At 41.6% G+C, this 19,469-nt stretch overlaps 1 protein-coding gene across 2 annotated transcripts; it reads left to right on the top strand.

Moving 5' to 3' along the window:
• The first annotated feature begins 2,465 nt into the window (after nucleotides 1–2,465).
• Nucleotides 2,466–19,460, top strand: LOC148059626 (uncharacterized). 2 transcript variants are annotated; one of them, XM_087781094.1, is made up of 3 exons: nucleotides 2,466–2,655; nucleotides 16,152–17,798; nucleotides 18,076–19,460. In XM_087781094.1, exons 2-3 carry the CDS (start codon nucleotides 16,311–16,313, stop codon nucleotides 18,493–18,495), a joined length of 1,908 nt encoding a protein of 635 aa, XP_087637220.1. In that variant the 5' UTR covers nucleotides 2,466–2,655; nucleotides 16,152–16,310; the 3' UTR covers nucleotides 18,496–19,460. The 2 variants fall into 2 exon arrangements, with proteins under 2 accessions (XP_087637220.1, XP_087637221.1); XM_087781095.1 differs by lacking the exon at nucleotides 2,466–2,655 and adding an exon at nucleotides 12,874–13,276.
• Nucleotides 19,461–19,469: the final 9 nt, after the last annotated feature.

Consider the following 19,469-nt stretch of genomic DNA (forward strand, 5'->3'; position numbering starts at 1 on the left):
GACCGACAATACGATGCCATCCGTCTACGATGGTTAGGTTAAAAAAAGACTTCCCACTGTGTGTTGTCGATGGGACTCGCTGTGAGAAAGCAGAAGTGAAAATCAGACTGATAGAAAGACTGAGGAAATGATACTCGAATGTTTATCCTGAGTGGTGCACAGCGATCACTGGGGCCAGAGACGCATGTGAAAACACACAAACACACCATGTGATCTCTGGATCGGGGTATCTTAGTCAGGCTTCTAGTTTCAGTCAAACAGAAACTGTTTGCTCACAATGGAACAAGTGTTGACATTTGATATCATTTATTTTCCTGTCTTATTACTATTGAAAATACTCATCTCGAAATGCGAGAGAAACCACTTGTATTTGATTCTATTTGAGTTGTATTTTTTTTAAGATCACAGATGGTTCAGAACGGAGAACAAGTGTTAAGTGAACTTTGAAGTTCAAGTTGTTCTTTTCATTTTTCCACCGCTAGCTCGAGAGAATTCAGAGAACTTGAGGTGGGGTGTTAGTGGACTCAGACACCAGGTGAGAATACATATTTAGTCCCAGTAAGTACTGTGGTTTATGGGGGCTTGTGGATGCTGGGGTGTTGTTGGAAGCAAGTGGTGTTGTAGATGTTGATGAAAGTTGTTTCAGTGGTTGGCTCTCTCAGCTAGCAAGATGGTGTCTCATTGGGGTTTTCGGAGGCTAGAATTTGCCCAGAACATAAAATGAACCAGTATGTTATCTTGAGGAAAACTCACAAAAATGTAGACAAACACTTGGACAGCAAATACCTCTGCCAAGGAGTATCATTAAAGTGTATTTATAAATGAACAATACCGATCAACAATCTTTCTCCAGTTCTAACACGACCACAGGACGATTGCAAGATCAAGCTCATACGATAACTTCCACCGAGGTCACATCCTCGTTGATTTCAGAATATCATGGTGTCGTTGTTAGAGCTGATAATCTTATATTCAGACACTTTATGAATATTTATGGAGGAAGCTTTTACTCACTTTTTGTTGATATGACTACACTCTGAAAATATGTTCGATTTATTTACACTGATTACCGATTTATTTTTGGTCAAATTATAATTTCTTGTTTGTCATTTTGGTAAGAAAATAAAACTAAATATATGAATAGTAAGTAAGTAAGTAAGTAATATTTATTTATATAGCGCTTTTCGAGACCAATCGTCTACTGTTATTACCATCTGGATCCACAAATATGTTGAAGGATTTGTCAGTTTCTTTACATAGGGAAGTTAATCTTTGTCCATTTATACTTGTTGCTAAAACTATTTTTTGCTATTGTTGTTGGTATTTCAAATGCAAAAAAATGTGTTATTTATGTAGTTAAAATCAATTGAGCAATAATATTAGGTCAATAAATTAATAACCCAAAAAATAGGTGTAAATGAGCTGCTTGTAAGAGGTCTGCGCACTCAACGGGTTTAATATTTCAAACATGAATTATCCAGAATCTGCACTAATGTTTTTTTTATTCTGCGCAAAGCACCAAATATAGTGGCACTTCTGTTTTTGTTCACGTCTGCTGAGTCAGCACTTTTTTTTTTTTTTAACAAGGCCACCACTACCTGTAGCCTTCAACCACCTTTCATCGCTGCTGCTCACCGACGACACATCCCATTTGAACCCAATTCCCCAAAAATAAGAAGCAAATTAATATTCCGGAAAAAAATATTCCATTCATTTGTAACTTCCTGAACTCGATTGAACCACCCAAGTGCGGGAGCAGTTCACACGAGGTAAAAGATAATTAAATGGTGAATATTTGAATAATTATCATCTGTAATTGCTTACAGTTTAGCTTCACTGTGCTTTCTTTTTTTTCTCCCTCTCCCCCAATCTGTATTTAGCGCGGTGAGATAAGGAATCGTCCCTCCAGGGTTTTTTTACACCAGGCATGTGATGAAAAAAATTGGAGCATTCCAGTATAAAGAGCATATGACTTATCGCTTCACTGCACCAGAGGTTCTGGTACCTCCATGTTTGAGACGTGTCTTTGTGTTGATCCCGACCCATATGTGTGTGTGTGTGTGTGTGTGTCCTCCTGCACCTGCTGGAGCAGGTCAACGGCTTATGTTTAGCTCAGTCACCTATAGTACGTCCGAGCACACCTTCGCCTTCATCCCTCTGATTGGCTGATAGGCTAAGAGGCTGAGGTGTTGCAGCAAATAGCACAAGGGCTTTTGGACCTGGTCTGCGGCTCCGAGGTCAACGAGTGAAGCTCCAAGGGGCCGCCGGCCAAACACGCCGACGCTCCCACGATGACCGCGTTTAACCACCGTCTAATTATACTCTCCTCCTTTAGAGGCATATTAGGAAAAAGTTGTCGTGAGTGTGACTTACTCGGTGTGCTGAAGTGTGTCAGTTAGAGGCAAGAAAAAAAAAGGGAGGAAGGGAAGGAGGGGGGGAGATCAAGCGAGTGAGAGAGCGTTTTTTTTTTTTTTTTCAGCAGGAGAGAGAGAGCAAAGAAGCATTTAGAGAGAAGGAGGAGAGGCAGGACTAGGATGTAAGGGAGGAGGAAGAGAGACTCGCAGTCTCAACACTGGATATTCCGTCCGCTGTTGCTGCTGCCCCGATCCAATGAGTCAACCGTCTAGTGCCGGCTCTGGGAACACACTCATTGAGGTATGTGGCTCCTGTTTGTGTGTGTGTGTGTGTGTGTTCAACTTCCATGAATGACAAGTGTGACCAAGGCAACAATTCAAACGTGTGTGTGTGTGTGTGTGTATCACTCAGGTTTAGGGCTCATCAGGACTTTCCGATTTAGAAGTGTGCGCTGAAATAGCCCTGGTCCAGAGATAGACCGGGTGAGGGGGTCGCGGGGGAGGCAAAAAGGAAAGGGGGGGATGTGCTGGGTAGTTTAGAGCGGGAAGGACACATGTGAGTGATGAGGGTGCGGTTGTCGAGTCAGGAGAAAATTGACCAAATGGAACAAAAAGGAAGCAACTTTGTCGACTTTCGTTTTTGTTGTCAAACTTTTTTCTTTTTTTGGGGGGGGAGGCGGGGGGCGCTGTCAATCAAAGTGGGCTCTTTTTTTTATTAATTTTTTCCAATCAATCCCATGCGACTCCAGAGGTGCATCTTTCACGTGGCATCATGTAGCAAGCATCGCAGGTTCACCCGGTTCGCAGACAAGTGACGTGTTCATCCTTGTAAACATAACTTATTTCAGCGCTGATGTCATCCAGCAGATCTTTGTGAGACAATTTTCAATGGCTTGTTTTGTTTTGTTTTTTTTCTCTCCTCCTTTTTTTCTCCTGGCTGTTGCAGCTGTACGAACGAGTGCGTCTTGTTTTATTACACCGGGGCGTTTGTAAAAAACGCCGGCTCGAGTCGTAGCATGTGTTCATCATCCCATGTTTCTTGGAGTTGTCACAGCCCCGAGGATCTGAGCTCTGTCTCTTGTGGGGAAAAAACGTTTGCTCCTGGCCCTTTAAGAAGTCTATTTTTACAGGAGCACACTCATGCATGGAGCACAGTGGCACAGCGAGGCTCTACAGTACTCATGACTTCATACACAACACATCCAGGCAGGATGTCATCATTGACAGAGTCACTCGGCAGCAACTTTCTTCAATCTGTCAATGTGTGTTTTTTCAACTTGACCCCTTTAGAGCTCACACAATGTACACAGATGATGGAGCAAAGATCCCAAAACACACTTTAACACCCACACCATTTTTTTTTTTTAAAGAACAAATGAGCAGTACATTTGTATACATGCGCCCACGACCACATATCGAAGCCATATCTGCAGCTGAAATAATTTCCCCTTATGCAATCTGTGCGTTATATAATCTATCACCTATCATAATCACGGAGCGCCTTCATGCCTCTCCACCTACCTTCTGTGCTGAGACACACACACCCTTGCTCCTCACACTACTACAGCACCATCACACACCGAGGGTGTGAGGCTCGGCAAGACAGATGAGTGAGAAGAAACGCTCTCAATTATTTCACTATCAACATTTTCAGAGCGAGAGCCCAATGTCTCGGCGAGAATGGAGCGTAGGAAATGGACATTTTCACCATTGATTGACGGCTTGTCTTTATGTGCATTAGCATGTATTCATTATGGTTTAGTGTTGCCAAAATATTTACATTTAAAACTTACTTATTTATCCTTTTTTACTCCTATTTTAGATGCAAATATTTGATGATTTCAAGTTTTATATTTTCTTAATCAAACGTTTTTTGATTATTAAAAAATATACATTAACGTGTTTAATATTATATATATATAAACCTGCACAATTAGAAGGGGAAAGTGGATACATTATTAATTACAAGTCGAAATATTAAGGATGAGGAAGGCAGTAAATAAAAGTAAATATAAATGGATTTAATTTAAAGATATTTAAGTTTTAAAAACTAAAGGGTATATGGAAACCAAAACATGCACTTTAACTTGAAGTGTGCTCAAGTGCATTTAGGGATCTTTGCTAGATCATTTAATTATTTAATATTTAGAAGCACTTTAAAAAATAGTTTTAAAAAAAAATGATACAAACACAAGCGTTTTAAACACAACACAGGATTTTATTTATTTTTTTATATAGTGATGACAAATAAATAAATTAAAAAAACAAAAGAATAATCAAATAAAAATAAAATGAATGGGAAAGTTAAAAAAAATACTTTTAGTAAAGATATCAATAAGTGTGTAGACATTTTTTTTTTTTTAAGTTAAAATTATATGTATATTTGTATATAATTTCATTTTTCTTGCAGTTTTTATATTATTTCAAATTATACAGAAGCACATTATTTCTAGGCATCTTTTGATTCTTTTTCTTTTAGTTTATTATGATGATAAATTCTACTTAACCTGACCTTGCGTGAGCCGCTATAACTTCACACCCCACGCTTCACCCGGGGCCACACTTTGACCAAAACAAGTCTATAAGCAATGTTTTAGATTTGGTATAAAAGGTATATTATCTCTCAATTTATTTGTTTTTTTATTGTTTTTTTCACTGATACAGTTAGTCCTTCATCATGACCAAGTTTTGAACTTATAAAGTTCTCCCACGTCTGAAATCTCAGCAAACAAGAGGTTACGAGAGCGGAGTCATATGACATAATAATGGCTTCGCTCCTCCTCCAGCCAGCTGTAATCACGCCCCACTTTGTTCGTACAATGAGTCCCTTGGAGGTGGAGACCTCTGTGGCACTGGAAGTACTTGTTGAAGTCGAGCTGTGGATCATGAGTTGGGAAGCGAGCGGGGATCACAGCCAGAAGTGTGATGAGTAATCCCACACGGAGGCAGCTGCCTGGATACCCGTGAGTCAGTGCCAGACGTCTTTAGGGCGACAGACGCACCTGCCAGGTGGAGCGTCCCACTGGCAAACCGTCGAACTGGATCCGCGTTTACGTGAGAGGCGGAGAAACGCCGTGTCAAGGATCTCATTTATTCGGCGAGGCTGCTTGATTATGCCGTCTTTACTCTTTAGCCCTTCTGAAGATTGCTATCTGCCGCCCTCGGTGGCTGGAGCGCCGCGTTCTCCTCCTCCACCTCCACACTTCTACAACGAAGGTCAGTCACCTCTAGACCCCGACGCCCACCGCGCACACCCACCACAGCCACGGTTGAGAGGGTGCAAGTAAAAGTGCTTCGTCAAGATGCACGAAACGCGGTATCGGCTTACAAACAACTCTGCAAAAAAATCCGAGACGCTCCGTGAAAAATAGCATCAATAGCGTCCAGAATCTGTCCCTGAAGTCGGAGCGCTACTGCATTCCTCTCCTTTTTTTTGTGTTGTTTTCTACTCGGTTCAGAGGCTTTTGTTGGTGAATTGAGACGGGGTCACTCCTGGAAATCCTTGGAACCTTTGTGGAGATCAGACAGCAATGTATTAATAGACTCAGACGCTTTCAACGCTTCTATCGACTTGACTGCGAGACATCACTCAACCATTCATTTGCAATCGCGCAGACTGTAGGTTGAAAGGAGCGACGAGAGACGGTGTTAAAAAATAAATAGACCGACAAATGTGTGTCACATACGAGGTCATTGATTAAAAGAAAGCGCCTGAATGATGTTAAAACTTGCTTGGATGGCGGTGCTTTGTTCGTTTCCCACAGTTCTTTTATGCTTTACATATTTCATTTTCTATTCACAATTATTTTCAAATATTCAAGGCGTTTGTTCATTTTGTGTCGCGATGAGACTTCCAGCCGCTAGATGGCGGCACCCATTACAACCTCCGCAGCTAGTGGAACAGTGATATGACTGAGGACGAGAGGATACAGTCGACTCAAGCAGCTTTCAAAGCTGATGTTTGGACATATTTTGGTGATTTTGGTCATGTGACCTGTAAAGTCAAGTACTCGGACAATACTACAAATATATCCTTGTTCCTAGCGTATCGCAATTTATTGCGATACAATGTATCGTCCCCCATAACCCTAGCTGTCATTGTAGCTTCTTTTAATGTATCTGAAACACTTAACTTTAAAGTGAATACAAGATAACGTTTTAGTTTTTCGTTTTTCGTTTTTAGTTTAATTAAAAATGTGCCAAAGTAATACAAAAAAAAGGAAAAGTAGTGGAATTTCTGGTTTAGGTGTATGCACCAAATATTCCTTATCATTATTATAAAAAGAAGAACTCATCCCTGAAGACATTATTGGCCGATCAGAGCATGCTGTTCAGTATTCTGGGCTCTGATTGGCTAACATCAATTTGCATTCAGTAGCCAGGTTTTGAGGGCCCAACTTCAATTTGAGCGTTGGTTAAGAAGATGACCTCGAGTGCAACAAGTACATTTAAAGCGTAATGAAAAGAAAGTGAGACTCAGAGACCACCTTCAGAACACACTTTATTAAAGCCCACTCTTTCCTGTGGAACACGCACTTCAGCACCTCCAGTTTCCTCTGTTGTCTAAACGTCGTCTGAGAGAAGTTCTTTTTTTCTCGCAGAGAAAATGTGAAATTGGAAATGTATAGTTTCGCCTTGAATACCAGTAAAAATAAAAAGTAACACAGACAGAGTCTGTGAGGTTCGTCTAGACAGTCACTCTAAATGAATGGCTGCTTCATTTGCCGAAAAGAAAGACGCCGCCATTGTCTCTTCAATGCATTCGCTCGCCGACATTTATTCAGCTCAACCAGTTAACTGTGAGGATCCCAGTATGACTTGTGGAGAAGTGCCAACGACGACAAATCCTTTTCCTCACAAACACAATGGGATTCTTAAACTGTTGCCACCTAAACCCCTTGATGAAAGCATCCTTGAATAGATGTACTTTGAGAAATCTGTCGCACAAACAATTCAATTGTCAAAGCTCACCACGGGGGGCGCCAAAAACACGTTTATTTTCAGAAACAGCTCGGGCTGTTGCTGTGCATTATGGGTCCTGTGTTTACGGTGTAATATTTTAGTAGTTCTTTTTATTTCTCCAATGCATTTAGTGTAAGGAGTTGTTGTTTTTTATATACCTTTAATGCAGTTGAACATGTATTGATCATATGTTTTAACTGCAAAAGTCACAATTGACATAAAGATCTTTGATTCAAATCAACTTTTCAATGTCAGCTTGCCCTTAACATCGCTTATTACGCTATTATAAACATTTTATGTTGACAATCAAACGTTTTCAACTGTAATCAACCAATTATGAAATGCAATCAAACAATTTTCATCTGTAATCGAACAATTTTCAACTGTTATACAACGATTTTCAACTGTTATACAACGATTTTCAGCTGTTTTCATCTAGTTTCTTTGGTCAATCTTTCCTTCAGAGGTTAAAGGAGGAACAAATGGGAAACTTTTTTTTTTGTTTGTTTGTTTGTTTCATATGTTTCTATTTCACATTTTCCTACATACTATATTTCTGCTACATTTATATATTATTGAGTGTACTGAAATCACCATATCTTCAAAAGTGAACTCAAAGTGCCTATGAATCAGTTGGGGCTGTGATTTAGTCTCTTTCCTACTTTCTAAATTCAATGCGTAAAACTCCGTCCAGTCATTCTTGCACTTTCCACCATGTACCCCTTAAACTTTTGCTAGAATCATGAAGCTATTGCTCACCTCTTCCAGTAGAACATGAGCCAAGTTTTGACCAGACTAGCGGTTTTCTGTCTTAGAGTTCTTGTCGTATCAGATGGATAGATGGATAGATAGATAGATAGATAGATAGATAGATAGATAGATAGATAGATGGATGGATAGATAAATAAAGTAAGACAGTAGATGAGTCAAAAGACGTATCGAAAGAAAGAAAGAATAGCTGTATATCTGAAGAGAGGTCATGTGACCCCAGCAATAAAAAAGCCATAGATAATGATCAATCAATTAAACTTTTATTGCAAGTAGTGAAGTAGTAACAGCGGTGGTTCCTTTTGTTTTTATTGTGTCTTTGATGTTGTCATTTATCTCCATACTGCGCTATATATACTGTATATACTGTATATATACAGTAATCAAGTAAGTTTCAGTTTCAGTTTAGTAAGTACATTTTATTTGTAAAGCGCCTTTCTAGACCAGGGTCACAAAGTGCTTTAACAATCAAAAATATACACAGTTAAAATATATACTTTAAAAGGCCAAGACACATAAGACAAACACAGGAGTTCCAGAAAATCAGGGAAAATCCTGCACAAAAAAGTGTCTTAAGATGTTTCTTGAAGGAGTCAGTAGATCATCAAACACAGAGGGAGAGGAAGATCTTTCCAAAGCTTAGGTGCAACAGTCTGGAAGGATTTCTCTCCTCTGGTCCTGAAGTGTGTTCAGGAACCATCAGTAGATTCTGATCCACAGACCTCAGAGCCCGAGCTGGGGTGTAAGGCTGGATCAGATCACTGATGTAAGGAGGAGTCTGACCATGAATAGATCTGAAAGTAAGAACCAGAATTTTAAAGTTGATCCTGAAAGAAACTGGCAGCCTGTGAAGAGTTTTAAGGATCAGGGAAATGTGAGTTCTTCTACTAGAGCAGGTCAGAATTCTCGCTGAATAGTTGTATTAACTGCAGGCGAGTATGAACTTGACTATACACTTTTTATATTTACATACTTTTTGTTTTCAATATAAATATATATATATATATATATATATATATATATTTATATTTGTGTTATCTTGTTAACCTGACAAGATTTTTCGTATTAAGAATGAGTTCTCACGCCCAAAAAAGGAATCCCTGCCAAATCTTTTGGCTGTTCACATCCTGGTGAAATTATTATCAGGACTTTTGGTTAAATGTTACTTTCATCTGATAACTTGAGCAGTTTAGCGTGAGCATTTATGTCGTCCTAAATATACATCTCCACGTTCTTGTCATTTTTACCAGTTGCACATAGAATTAGCATCTATATATTCATTCAAAAATCATGTTGTTGTTTTTATCAAATCTTTATGCGCTTGATGGAGTCCCATAAAAGTCACATGTTTACAGTCAATGGAAAACGCCACAGTATGGCCGGAGCCTGGGTCACAAGCTGGTATTTTCAACAACGTTTTATTTTAATTTTTCTGTAAAATGAAAATATCTTGCCAACATGTAACACTTGATGGATAGTGAGACTACTACGATTAAATTGTAGTTGTTTTTTAATGGAATACTTTCTAGCTAGTCATTTGCATTGCTAGCTCAAGTCTTTCTAATGTTTAATTTACCAACCAGTAACAAAGCATCTTCCTGTACTTCTGAATTCTTTAAAATTAGAATGTTATTATTATTGTCCGTATTGCAACCAAAACATGCAGGTTTCAGTGGAATCATGTCTGAGTACCACAAGCTAGGCTAGGAATACAAAGAAGCGGTAGTTTTGTTCACCGAATATATCTATTTTAAAACTCATTCATGCACTTACAATGCATTACTAGTCACTTCAAAGGTCTCAAAGGTGGGCGAAATGACGAGCGTTTCAAGTCATGGTGATTTAAACAGAGACACATTATCATTAAACCGGCTCTGAAATGAATGTCACGCTGAGTCGAAAAACATATCAGAACCTTTGCGGTTTGAAATTCAGGGAGGGTAGATGTCTCATAAGAGCCACATTATCAGCCCGAGAGTGTCGAGAAAAAAAAAAGTGCAGAAATGAAACTCGACACTTAAATGTCAATGAATGACAACAACATGGCGCCCACTTGTGAAAATGTCAGACGCATGGTTTAAGTGGAGTACCTGCTAACTGTTCCACTTGTTGCGCGCGACCTCTGACCCCCCCCGCGAGTAAGTGCGCCTCGTGTCTGCGGGTATTTTTAGGGGGGGGCGCGCTGTAGCAGGAGAACCTGGAATTCTTCTCGCTTCTGCTGACTGGCCGCTGTTTTTGGCGAAGACATATTTTTAACCGATGCTGCGTAAAAAGCCATCTTAAGGGAGTCATCGTTGCCCTATTTATACCCCGGAGGATAAAGTCCCACCGCACTGGGGGATTTCCTCCCAGAACTATACTAAGCCCTCCTCAGGACGTACCAGTTAGGGATTAACCCGGCAATACGCCGTCACTCTCCAGTCTCTCTCTACCTGTCGCTAATCTCCTGACTTCTTCTTCCTCCGAGGAGGAGGAGGAGGAGGAGGAGGTTGAAAATGACATGGCTCTTTATCTCGCCGCGGTCTCCCGGGCCAGCGCCGTTGATCAGCTTACATGGTTCTTCCTGGAGTAAAGCCTCCGCACTAATAGTACTCACTCCCAAACTTTCTTCAGCCCATTCACCCGCCATGCCCTTTCAAAAACTCTCCTCCGATCCGCCGGCGTCAGCACAAACGCCCAAAAAAAATCTGCTGCCTCAGACGTCCATCACCGGGTCCCTCGCCGAGGCCCCGGGAACGTGATCGGACACCTGATCCCGGGGCCTAAAGGAGAGGAAGAGAGGGGAAAAAAGGGAGAGTTATTAAAAAATCAGCAAACCTCGGGAGCGTTTGTTCACATCAGGGTTTGACCCCGGTTTCTCCTCCACCGTGATGGTTCCACGTCTGACTCATCTGACCTTACTTGTCTGAGATTGGCCCTTGTGTGTGTGTAGGTGTGTGTGTGTGTGTGTAGGTGTGCGGAAAGTGTGTACATGCAGCGGTTCCCTAAATGAGTGACAGCAGTTTTGTGTGCTCAAATATCAAAGTGTGCGTGAGCGAGATCGAGCGACACAGTCATCTCTATACACGTCAAATAATAGTAAACTTTGATGAGGAGATGTTTTTACACAACTATGACTTGTTGCATTTCATTTGACGCTCGAAAAGGACACGTGAATAATATTGAAACTTGATATTTTAAACGACGCGATTGACACGAATATTTATAAACAAACCAAAAAATATTCACAGTATTAACTTTTTGATTTTAAATGAAATGATAATACATGTTTTAATTCATTTTAAATAAAAAGGTCAATACCGTAAATAGTTTTAGTTTTTTTTATAAATATTTGTGTAAATTGGGTCGTTTAAAATATCAAGTTTCAATTTCATTTTAAAAATATGTGTGTGTTTATGTGTGTATGAATAAATAAATATATACAGTATATATATATAAATATATATATATATATATATATATATACAGGTATATATATATATCACGTTTTTTAACATTTTCAAGTCAATATAAACGCTAGTTATTTTCAATATACCATAAAAAGTTGCTCAATAAAGCAGTTCAACACAAATATATATACACAGTATATTTATAGATAGATATTATTTTTATTTTTATATAATATTTTCTAATATATAAATGTGATATGTATCTTATTATTTAATATAATCCTAAAGATATATAATCAACACAAGCACTTCAAAAATCTTCAATATAATTATTTATATATATATAAATATATATATATATATATATATATATATATGTTTATTTTTAAATAAGTTTATATTTTATAATGAGGTATACATATTTTATCATTTAATATAATCATAAAGATATAAAGTATAATGATATATGTTTATATGTATTTACATTTCTTTATTTAGATGTTTTTTAATGAAAAATATATTATATATAAGTTTTTAACGTTTTTAAGTCCAAAGACACCAAAAAAAGTTTCTAAATAAAGCATTTCAACACAAGCATTTCAAAATAGAATAATATTATATAGATTGTTGGATAATAAAATATATGTATTACAATGTTTACATTTAGAATACTTATTATTGTTATTATCTTTAAATAAATAAAAAAACATTATAGCTTTTAACTTTTCCAGGTCCAAATAAACGTTGTTTCAGATACTGTTTCAATCAGTTCAACACAAACATGGAGCCTCTGGTTCGATCAAACACTTGAACCCACAGTGTCACCTTTTCAGGTCTTTAGCTTTCCACGCCACTGAAGATGAGACGCTCAAGGTTAAGCTCCAATTTACTGTTGGTCAATGCAAGACTCTGTTTGCATGGTTTAAGGGATTAACAAAGTAGTACAACGTATGGTTGCGACTACTTCAGCCTCTTAGTCTTAAAACATATTTTTGATGAATCAGCATTATCTGAGTTATAATTTTGACAAAACTACAGGTTTAAATATAAATACAGTTGAATACAGTTTATTGTTGATTAAATACAAAAAAAATACCCAATTCAAAAGCTGTTGTTTCTGAAGTCACGATATTTTACCTGTGACCTTGTGCGAGCGTTGTTGTGCGTCTGCTTAAATGTCTGCACATCCTGAACGAGAACGATTGCATCTGGGTTTTGAGTCACCAAAACGTGTGGGACCCTCCACTACATCCCTGATCCCTCTTTCATTCTCTGACCTCTGCCAGTCACAAGAGAGGCCAACAAAGAGTCGCCATATTGCAGCTCATATAGTATCTATACATCCTTCACAAGTGTGTACAGATATGAAGGCACTTGTGTGTGTGTGTGAGTGTGTGTGTGAGTGTGAGTGTGTGTGTGTGTGTGTGTGTGTGTGTGTGTGTGTGTGTGTGTGTGTGTGTGTGTGATCGAGGCAAGTGGGCGGCAAAAGCAACTGGCCTGTGTGGCTGTGCATAGCAGACATGTTTCTCACTGCTCGATATTACTCATTTCCTCAGCTTCTCTGCACACACACACACACGCACACACACACACTCTCGTACACAGACAAAGGAGGATTGCGACTTGTTTCTTTCCCACACTTTGGTGGGCTCGCCACTGTTGTTTCTCAGACACATGGTGTAGCTGGAGGCGCTTGGTCGGTGCGGGGGTAGAACACCGGTGGTCTACTAGAGTATAGAGTGGGTACCGACCGGATTATGAATGACCAACATCCCTGGGACTGTGGCTGGACAGGGACCAAAGGTCAGTCACTTCAGGACATTGTTCGAGTCTCACTCTCTCTGCAGGTTTAATCGGGGATAAAAGTTGAGAAAAAAAGTGAGCACTTTTCAGGCCAAAAAAAACGAGAGAATCATGACGTGTGACAGTGAGAAGCGTCATGCGTGTGTTGAAATTCTCCGGCTCTTTGTGCGAGTCTGAGCGGTGTAGGAGTTGTTCAGTCAGAAGACATTTCTCTGCAAACTCCTCCACAAACACAATTGTGCTCTTTGTTAGCTCGCGCTTTCTGGCAGGTTGGAATCAAGTCGTTGAAATGCTGTCAGAAGGCAAAACAAACAAGGACAAAAAAAAAAAAAGGAGTCATTTGAGGACGAGATATTTAGAGACAGAGGGTTTTTATTGAGAGTCATGCTCACTCCTGTTTTTTTTTGCTTTTTAATAAAATGACTCATTCTCTGTCACATTGTTGTGTGAATTATGACAGTAGTCATAGTCTGTTTTTAGATAACTAATTATAGCAACTATTGTACTAGCTGTACTTGTAAAAAAAAAAACACTTCATGTTAAAATAAAATATAATTTTAGTTTTTGGCTAATCAACACACTTTTAATTTTTTCACATTCATACTTATAATGATAATCATTATAATCAAATACTTTTATTGCCAGTGTTGTAAAAACATCATAGGATTTTTTTGGTTGTTTCAGTAAAATATAAATAAGATAACACAAAATAAGAAATAGTAATTTTGAATCCGTATTGCTTGTAATTTTTTGTTAATTTAATTTATTTCTGTTTTAAACAGTTTGCATAGCATCTTATATTCTTACTGTAAGAGATAAATCACGGAGGAAAATGTGATTATTTAAATTCATCTATTTAAATTTTTAAAAAAAATGTTTGGGACTTTTAGCAAAGCATGTATTTTAAAGCGATTAAAGGGGAATTTTCAGCTAGAATAAGTCGAGCTTTAGTGAAATATTGAGTGATGTAACATTTGTATTTATGTTGTTTTAAAGTACATTAATTGGTGCATGAATTAAGGTGTACTGATTGATGTATATTGATGTATTGATGTATAAATGTGTTGAATTGGAGGTACAGAAGTTGTATAACTATTGCAAAGTCGACACATTATTGTCGGCTGCCTCTTTTTCACTATCACATTTTCTCATCATTTCATTTCAAAATTTGGAAATGAAAAGTCAATTTAAAGATTTAATTATTGAATCTATTTTATCAGAAAAGGATGGATGTTTCCTACATGTTTTTGGACAATATAAATTATTATTATATTAATATATTGAATTATTATTATGTAAAAAATAATAAACTTACCTGAATTTAATTTATATTTATATTGGTTAATGTTTGGTGTGATTTCAGTGTGAATTTGGGTGAGTCAAAAATAGTTTTCCATATTAACTATGTGATCAGAGTGATGTCGATGATAAAATTTAATGTGATGATCTTTATTTTGTAACCATCTGACATTGTATTGGTTTCATAAAAATCAGGGCTGTAGATATGATCTCTCGGCTGCAAATGGCCCCGGTTTCCACAAATGTTGGCCTCTTAAACCTAGTTGCTTGGGTTCTGCTGCTGCTCCAGACTACTCCGAGTTAATCATTTCATCATTATCCCACGGTAACCTCCCAACATCTCTTTTTCTCACCTCCTAGTTTTTTCGGTGTTCCACTCAGATGCGCCAACAGCTTGCGCTTCTCTAACACTCATTCTGTATTTGGAGCGGGTGGCTCGTATGAGCAACAGTTTATCCGCCTCTCTGTGGAGTATCCTCATCTAACCCCTGCAGCCGACTCAGTGTGTGCGTGGACACAGTTGCCATGGCGACGGGGTGATGGATGCCGAGACAGCAGGTAGTTTTGTAAAGGCTTTTTGAGACAGACTCGGGGCGAGCGCGGGGCTGAGCGGCGGCGGCGGCACCATACTTGGCACGCTACTTGTTGTGGCTGCAGCGGGGGGGGGGGCACGCTAAGGTGGGGGGTGGGGGGGTGTTGTAGGAAGAGATGGGGTGTCAGTGTAGCAGCCGCCACTTCAAAAGGAACTCCTGAAACCAGTTGCAGGTTAATTAGCAGAACTCCCCCTCACTTCACACTGAATGAAACGGGGCTGCTAATCCCTGACACGCAAAAAAACACAACAAATAAACACACCTGCGACCCTGGACGGTCCCTCCTGCGACGTGAAATCGAGTGCAAGCAACCGGTGAGATCGGGCCGTGTCTCCGTCAGCTTTTCGGGTCCAGCTTTGACTATCACAGATGCAGATGCCTGAGGGAGTGTGTGTGTGTGTCTGAGACACTGAAGGGTGTGTGTGTCGTAGCGGGAGCTGCTAGTAAGCTGATTCAGAAAACAAAAAAGCCGTCGGTGATGTGGAGGTGGCTCGTGGAGCGGGTACAATGAGACACATCTGCATATTTCAATCATCCCCCCCCCCCCCCACCCCCGGGAGTTTGGCAGATGAAGACGTTCCCTTTGCTTCTCGGCCCTGTGAGTGTGTGTGTGTTTTCACACTTCCTCCATGTTGGCATCAAGGAGTATTTTTAGCCAACGTGTGGGAGTCGTATGTTTGAATGAAACCAGTTACTTTGGCACCAAAGCGCGGAGGTAATACCTGATTTGTAACTTCCACCGAGAGTGCCGTTTGTGCAGTTTCCTTCTCTTGGTCTGACTGGCGATCACGTGACCACGATTGAGAGTACTTTTTGCAAAAACTTTCCCCATCGTGCTAGGACTTATCCCCTCCACGGTAATACGGATGAACTAATGCTACTTTTTCGTAGCGTCCTTCCTACCACGAAGTACCCTTTTTTTGACAACTTGTCAGGTCTTTCCCAAAACCTATGACCATTTCCCTGTTTCTCTTCCTCTCCAGGTCAGAGGTGCTTCATCACGAGAGACTCGTCCGTGATCCGACAGTGATGCCGTGTAGCGACCGCGCTCTCTGCCCGTGCCACCCATTTTCCCGCGAAGCCCATGTGACCTAGCTAACACCCAATCACAGGGGGCCCCCCAGTGCTGCTGGAGCCCACCCATGAATCCCAGCCCTGACCGCAACAAAGAGTGCCTCCCCCCGAAGAAAAGGGAGTCTCGGCAAGGCTCGTCGGAGCTCCCTCTGCATGAATTCAAGCCGCCAGTGCCTCTCCGGAGTCGGTCCATCGCAGGGCGAGGGGAGGGAGGACCCGGCCTCGGTGACAAGCATAGAGCTTTGCCAACTCCAAATACACATCTTCTGCATAGTCCCCCTCCTCTACCGGCACCTGCACCCCTGGCTGCACCCACACCTCTGCCATGGCACATGAGCTACAACTCCTCGGTCTCCCTTCCCATCTTTCAAGGGCATGCCGGCGAGCGTAGAGGGCCCGCCTCCCCCGCATGGAGGGAAGATGCGTTTTCCTCACCCCTCTCTCTCTCTTCCAGATGGCTTCGAGGCGAAGGGTCCCTCTCTTTACCGCCGCCGCCACCCCCGTCCTCCACCTCGTCGTTCAAAACCCCCTTTCCAGCAGATTCTAGAGACATGTTGTCTTACATCAGCAGTGGCCGGCGTGACTACGCCCTGTCCCACTTTTCTCCTTCGTACTTCTTGGGTCATACCTCGCTTTACTCTCAAGACCCCGGACTGGTCGAATACTCGCACAGGTATCTGGGCAAAAGACACAACGGACTGGACGGCTCGGGCAGCAGGACTGCCTCATCCACCAGGCCCTTGATCTCCGACAAATATGGAGGCGATAGCATTACGACCAGGTTGGACTCAGGCACTCACAGTAACGGGGCGAGGAGACATCAGGACGATCTTGCGTCCCGCGTCCAGTCTGTAGGAACATTTTTGTCCGATTCTCAAGCTCAGGAGGCCCCGCAGTCACATTCCTCACAGCTGAATAGACATCATGGATTACTTAAGACATGCTCCAATCAGCTCCCCACGGTCTTGCCGCTCACCGGAAGAGATGCAAGATCAGACGCTGGGGAACTGTTGGACCCTACGGGTACACAACTAGCCGAGGCCCACATTTACTACTCTTTGGGATCCGTTGAACCTCCGAACCCCCGGATACACCCTTATCCACCCTACTGTCCCTCAGGAACGTCTCCCTACAATGTTGTTCAAATGGAGTCAGATCCGAGGCTTCAGAGGAACTCCGTGCAGTCCGCCTTGAGTCTGCGGAATAGCCAAAGTCGGTCGCAAAGGGAAAGAGACGAACGTCAGGAAAGAGAAATCGTTCTTCAAAGGGAGCGAGGTAAGGAGCGGATTCTTAAACGGGATAAAGACCACGCCTCCCCGCCGGCGAACGATCCGTCTCCCCCGGCGCTCCTACCGAACTTCACGAAGGGGTCTCTCATCGAACTAGCCAGCGGTCTGTTAAAGTGCGTCGAGGAGATGAAGACCGAGGACTTCCTCAGGAGCGCCGACACGTCTCCCGAAATCCACCTCAGCACCTGCACCGTGCTGCTCATTTCCCCCGGCGGCGCTCAGGGGTTCAGCCACCTTCAAGTCCACCTCACAGACCGCAACACTCAGGTCAGTTGATTCATTACACGGGTCCTCTTGAGGAGCGAAGGGATCCGATTCCGCGCGAAGCATCGATCGATAGCATCGCGCGAAGATCAAAATGAATCCTCTTTGTAATCCAATCTATGCAGACGACATAACAATCTCCCTTAAGGAGACCGTGAGGACGTTTGGTCTGATGTTTTGAACGAGTAAAAGTTGAAAAACAGTTTCAATACTTCAGTATAACTAAGTAGATGGTAGTCTCTTTGGGTATAATGTCCACTTACGTTGCTTCTCTTTCCAGGAGTTACTCAAAGTGTTGGTGGAGTACCCGTTTTTTGTGCAACAGAAAGGCTGGTCGTCCTGCTCCCCCCGGAGAACCTCGGACCTGTACGGCCTTTCCTGCCGCCAGCTCTGCGAGGGCGACGTCTGCCTCGTCCTCACCCCGACCCCCAACCATCGGACACGTGGCCCGCGGGCCCCCCGCAACAAACAACCCAGGACCGCGGCGGAGTCCGGGCGGGTGGAGATGCCCCCGCCGCCCCCTCCGCCGCCCCTCCCCTCGAACCCGCCCGCAACCGCGCTGCCGCCGCCGGCGGCGGACCCTCAGGAGATACCGACCCGGCCCCGCAAACGCCGCTGGTCCGCTCCGGACCCTCTGCCACCAACCGACAAAAGCCTCCTGGATTTACCTCATGGCTCCAAGCTGATGAAGTGGCAGTAGAAAAAAACTTTGCACACTTACGCACACACTTAAGCACACACACACACACACACACCCTCCTTGTCTCGGTTGCACGTGTCAGGAGAGCTCAAGGCAGGGTTGCAGGGAGGGAATAATAACAACATGCAATCATGGGTGCCCACACAGATGCCCAAAAAGTTTAACCTATCCAACGACTCCCCCTCAAACCTCCTCAAGTGGAGGTGAGCAGCAGCTGAAGATATCAGTAAGACAATCAAGCACTTGTCTGTGTCCACTGTTTTTGTAACGATTGTCTCACAACTTACTGACAGTGTTTTTCTGCAGGGTATTGATTTCAAGAGTATTCTCAACACTATTGAAACAGTGCAGATAAATGAGTCTATCTTTAAATATGAGAACAAAGATTGACTATATATATATATATATATAGTACATGTGTACAGTAAATATGCTAAAAAGATTTCATGCAAACGTTTGCAATACATTTTTTGTTTTTTGCTTCTGAGCCAATGTCTACATGTCGGGCCTGGGCAGGCGAGCTGAATGTGTACAAGCAGATCTTTGCCTTCTTTAAATCCTAACACTGGGAGTCACGTCGCCCTGTTGTCGGGCAAAGCATTACCCTCCAATGTGTCGTTAACATTATCTCACTACCGGACGCGACACTCGTGGTGATTTTTTCCAACAAGGGACGAAGTTCAGGAGAACAATTCTGCTAATAACATGTTGGAACATGATGCTTTGTGAACCTTCTTGACTCCTGTGTTTACTGTTCGCTTCTCTTCCCAGTTTTTATTTTATTAAAATGTACTGTAAATGTCCGAGAAGCAGGGAAAAACGATGAAAGTATTTTAAAAACTCAAGATACGGGTATCTCCTTTTTCAGCACACTCTTTCACTTTAGTTTCTTTTTATTTGGAAAAAAGAAAATGATGTGTTCATTTTTTTTTTCTGTCTCTCTCTCTCTCTCTTAAATGTGGTAGCTACGGAAA

This window comes from Callionymus lyra, chromosome 19 (genome assembly GCF_982586985.1).
Source record: "Callionymus lyra chromosome 19, fCalLyr1.hap1.1, whole genome shotgun sequence".
NCBI classification, from domain to species: domain Eukaryota; kingdom Metazoa; phylum Chordata; class Actinopteri; order Syngnathiformes; family Callionymidae; genus Callionymus; species Callionymus lyra.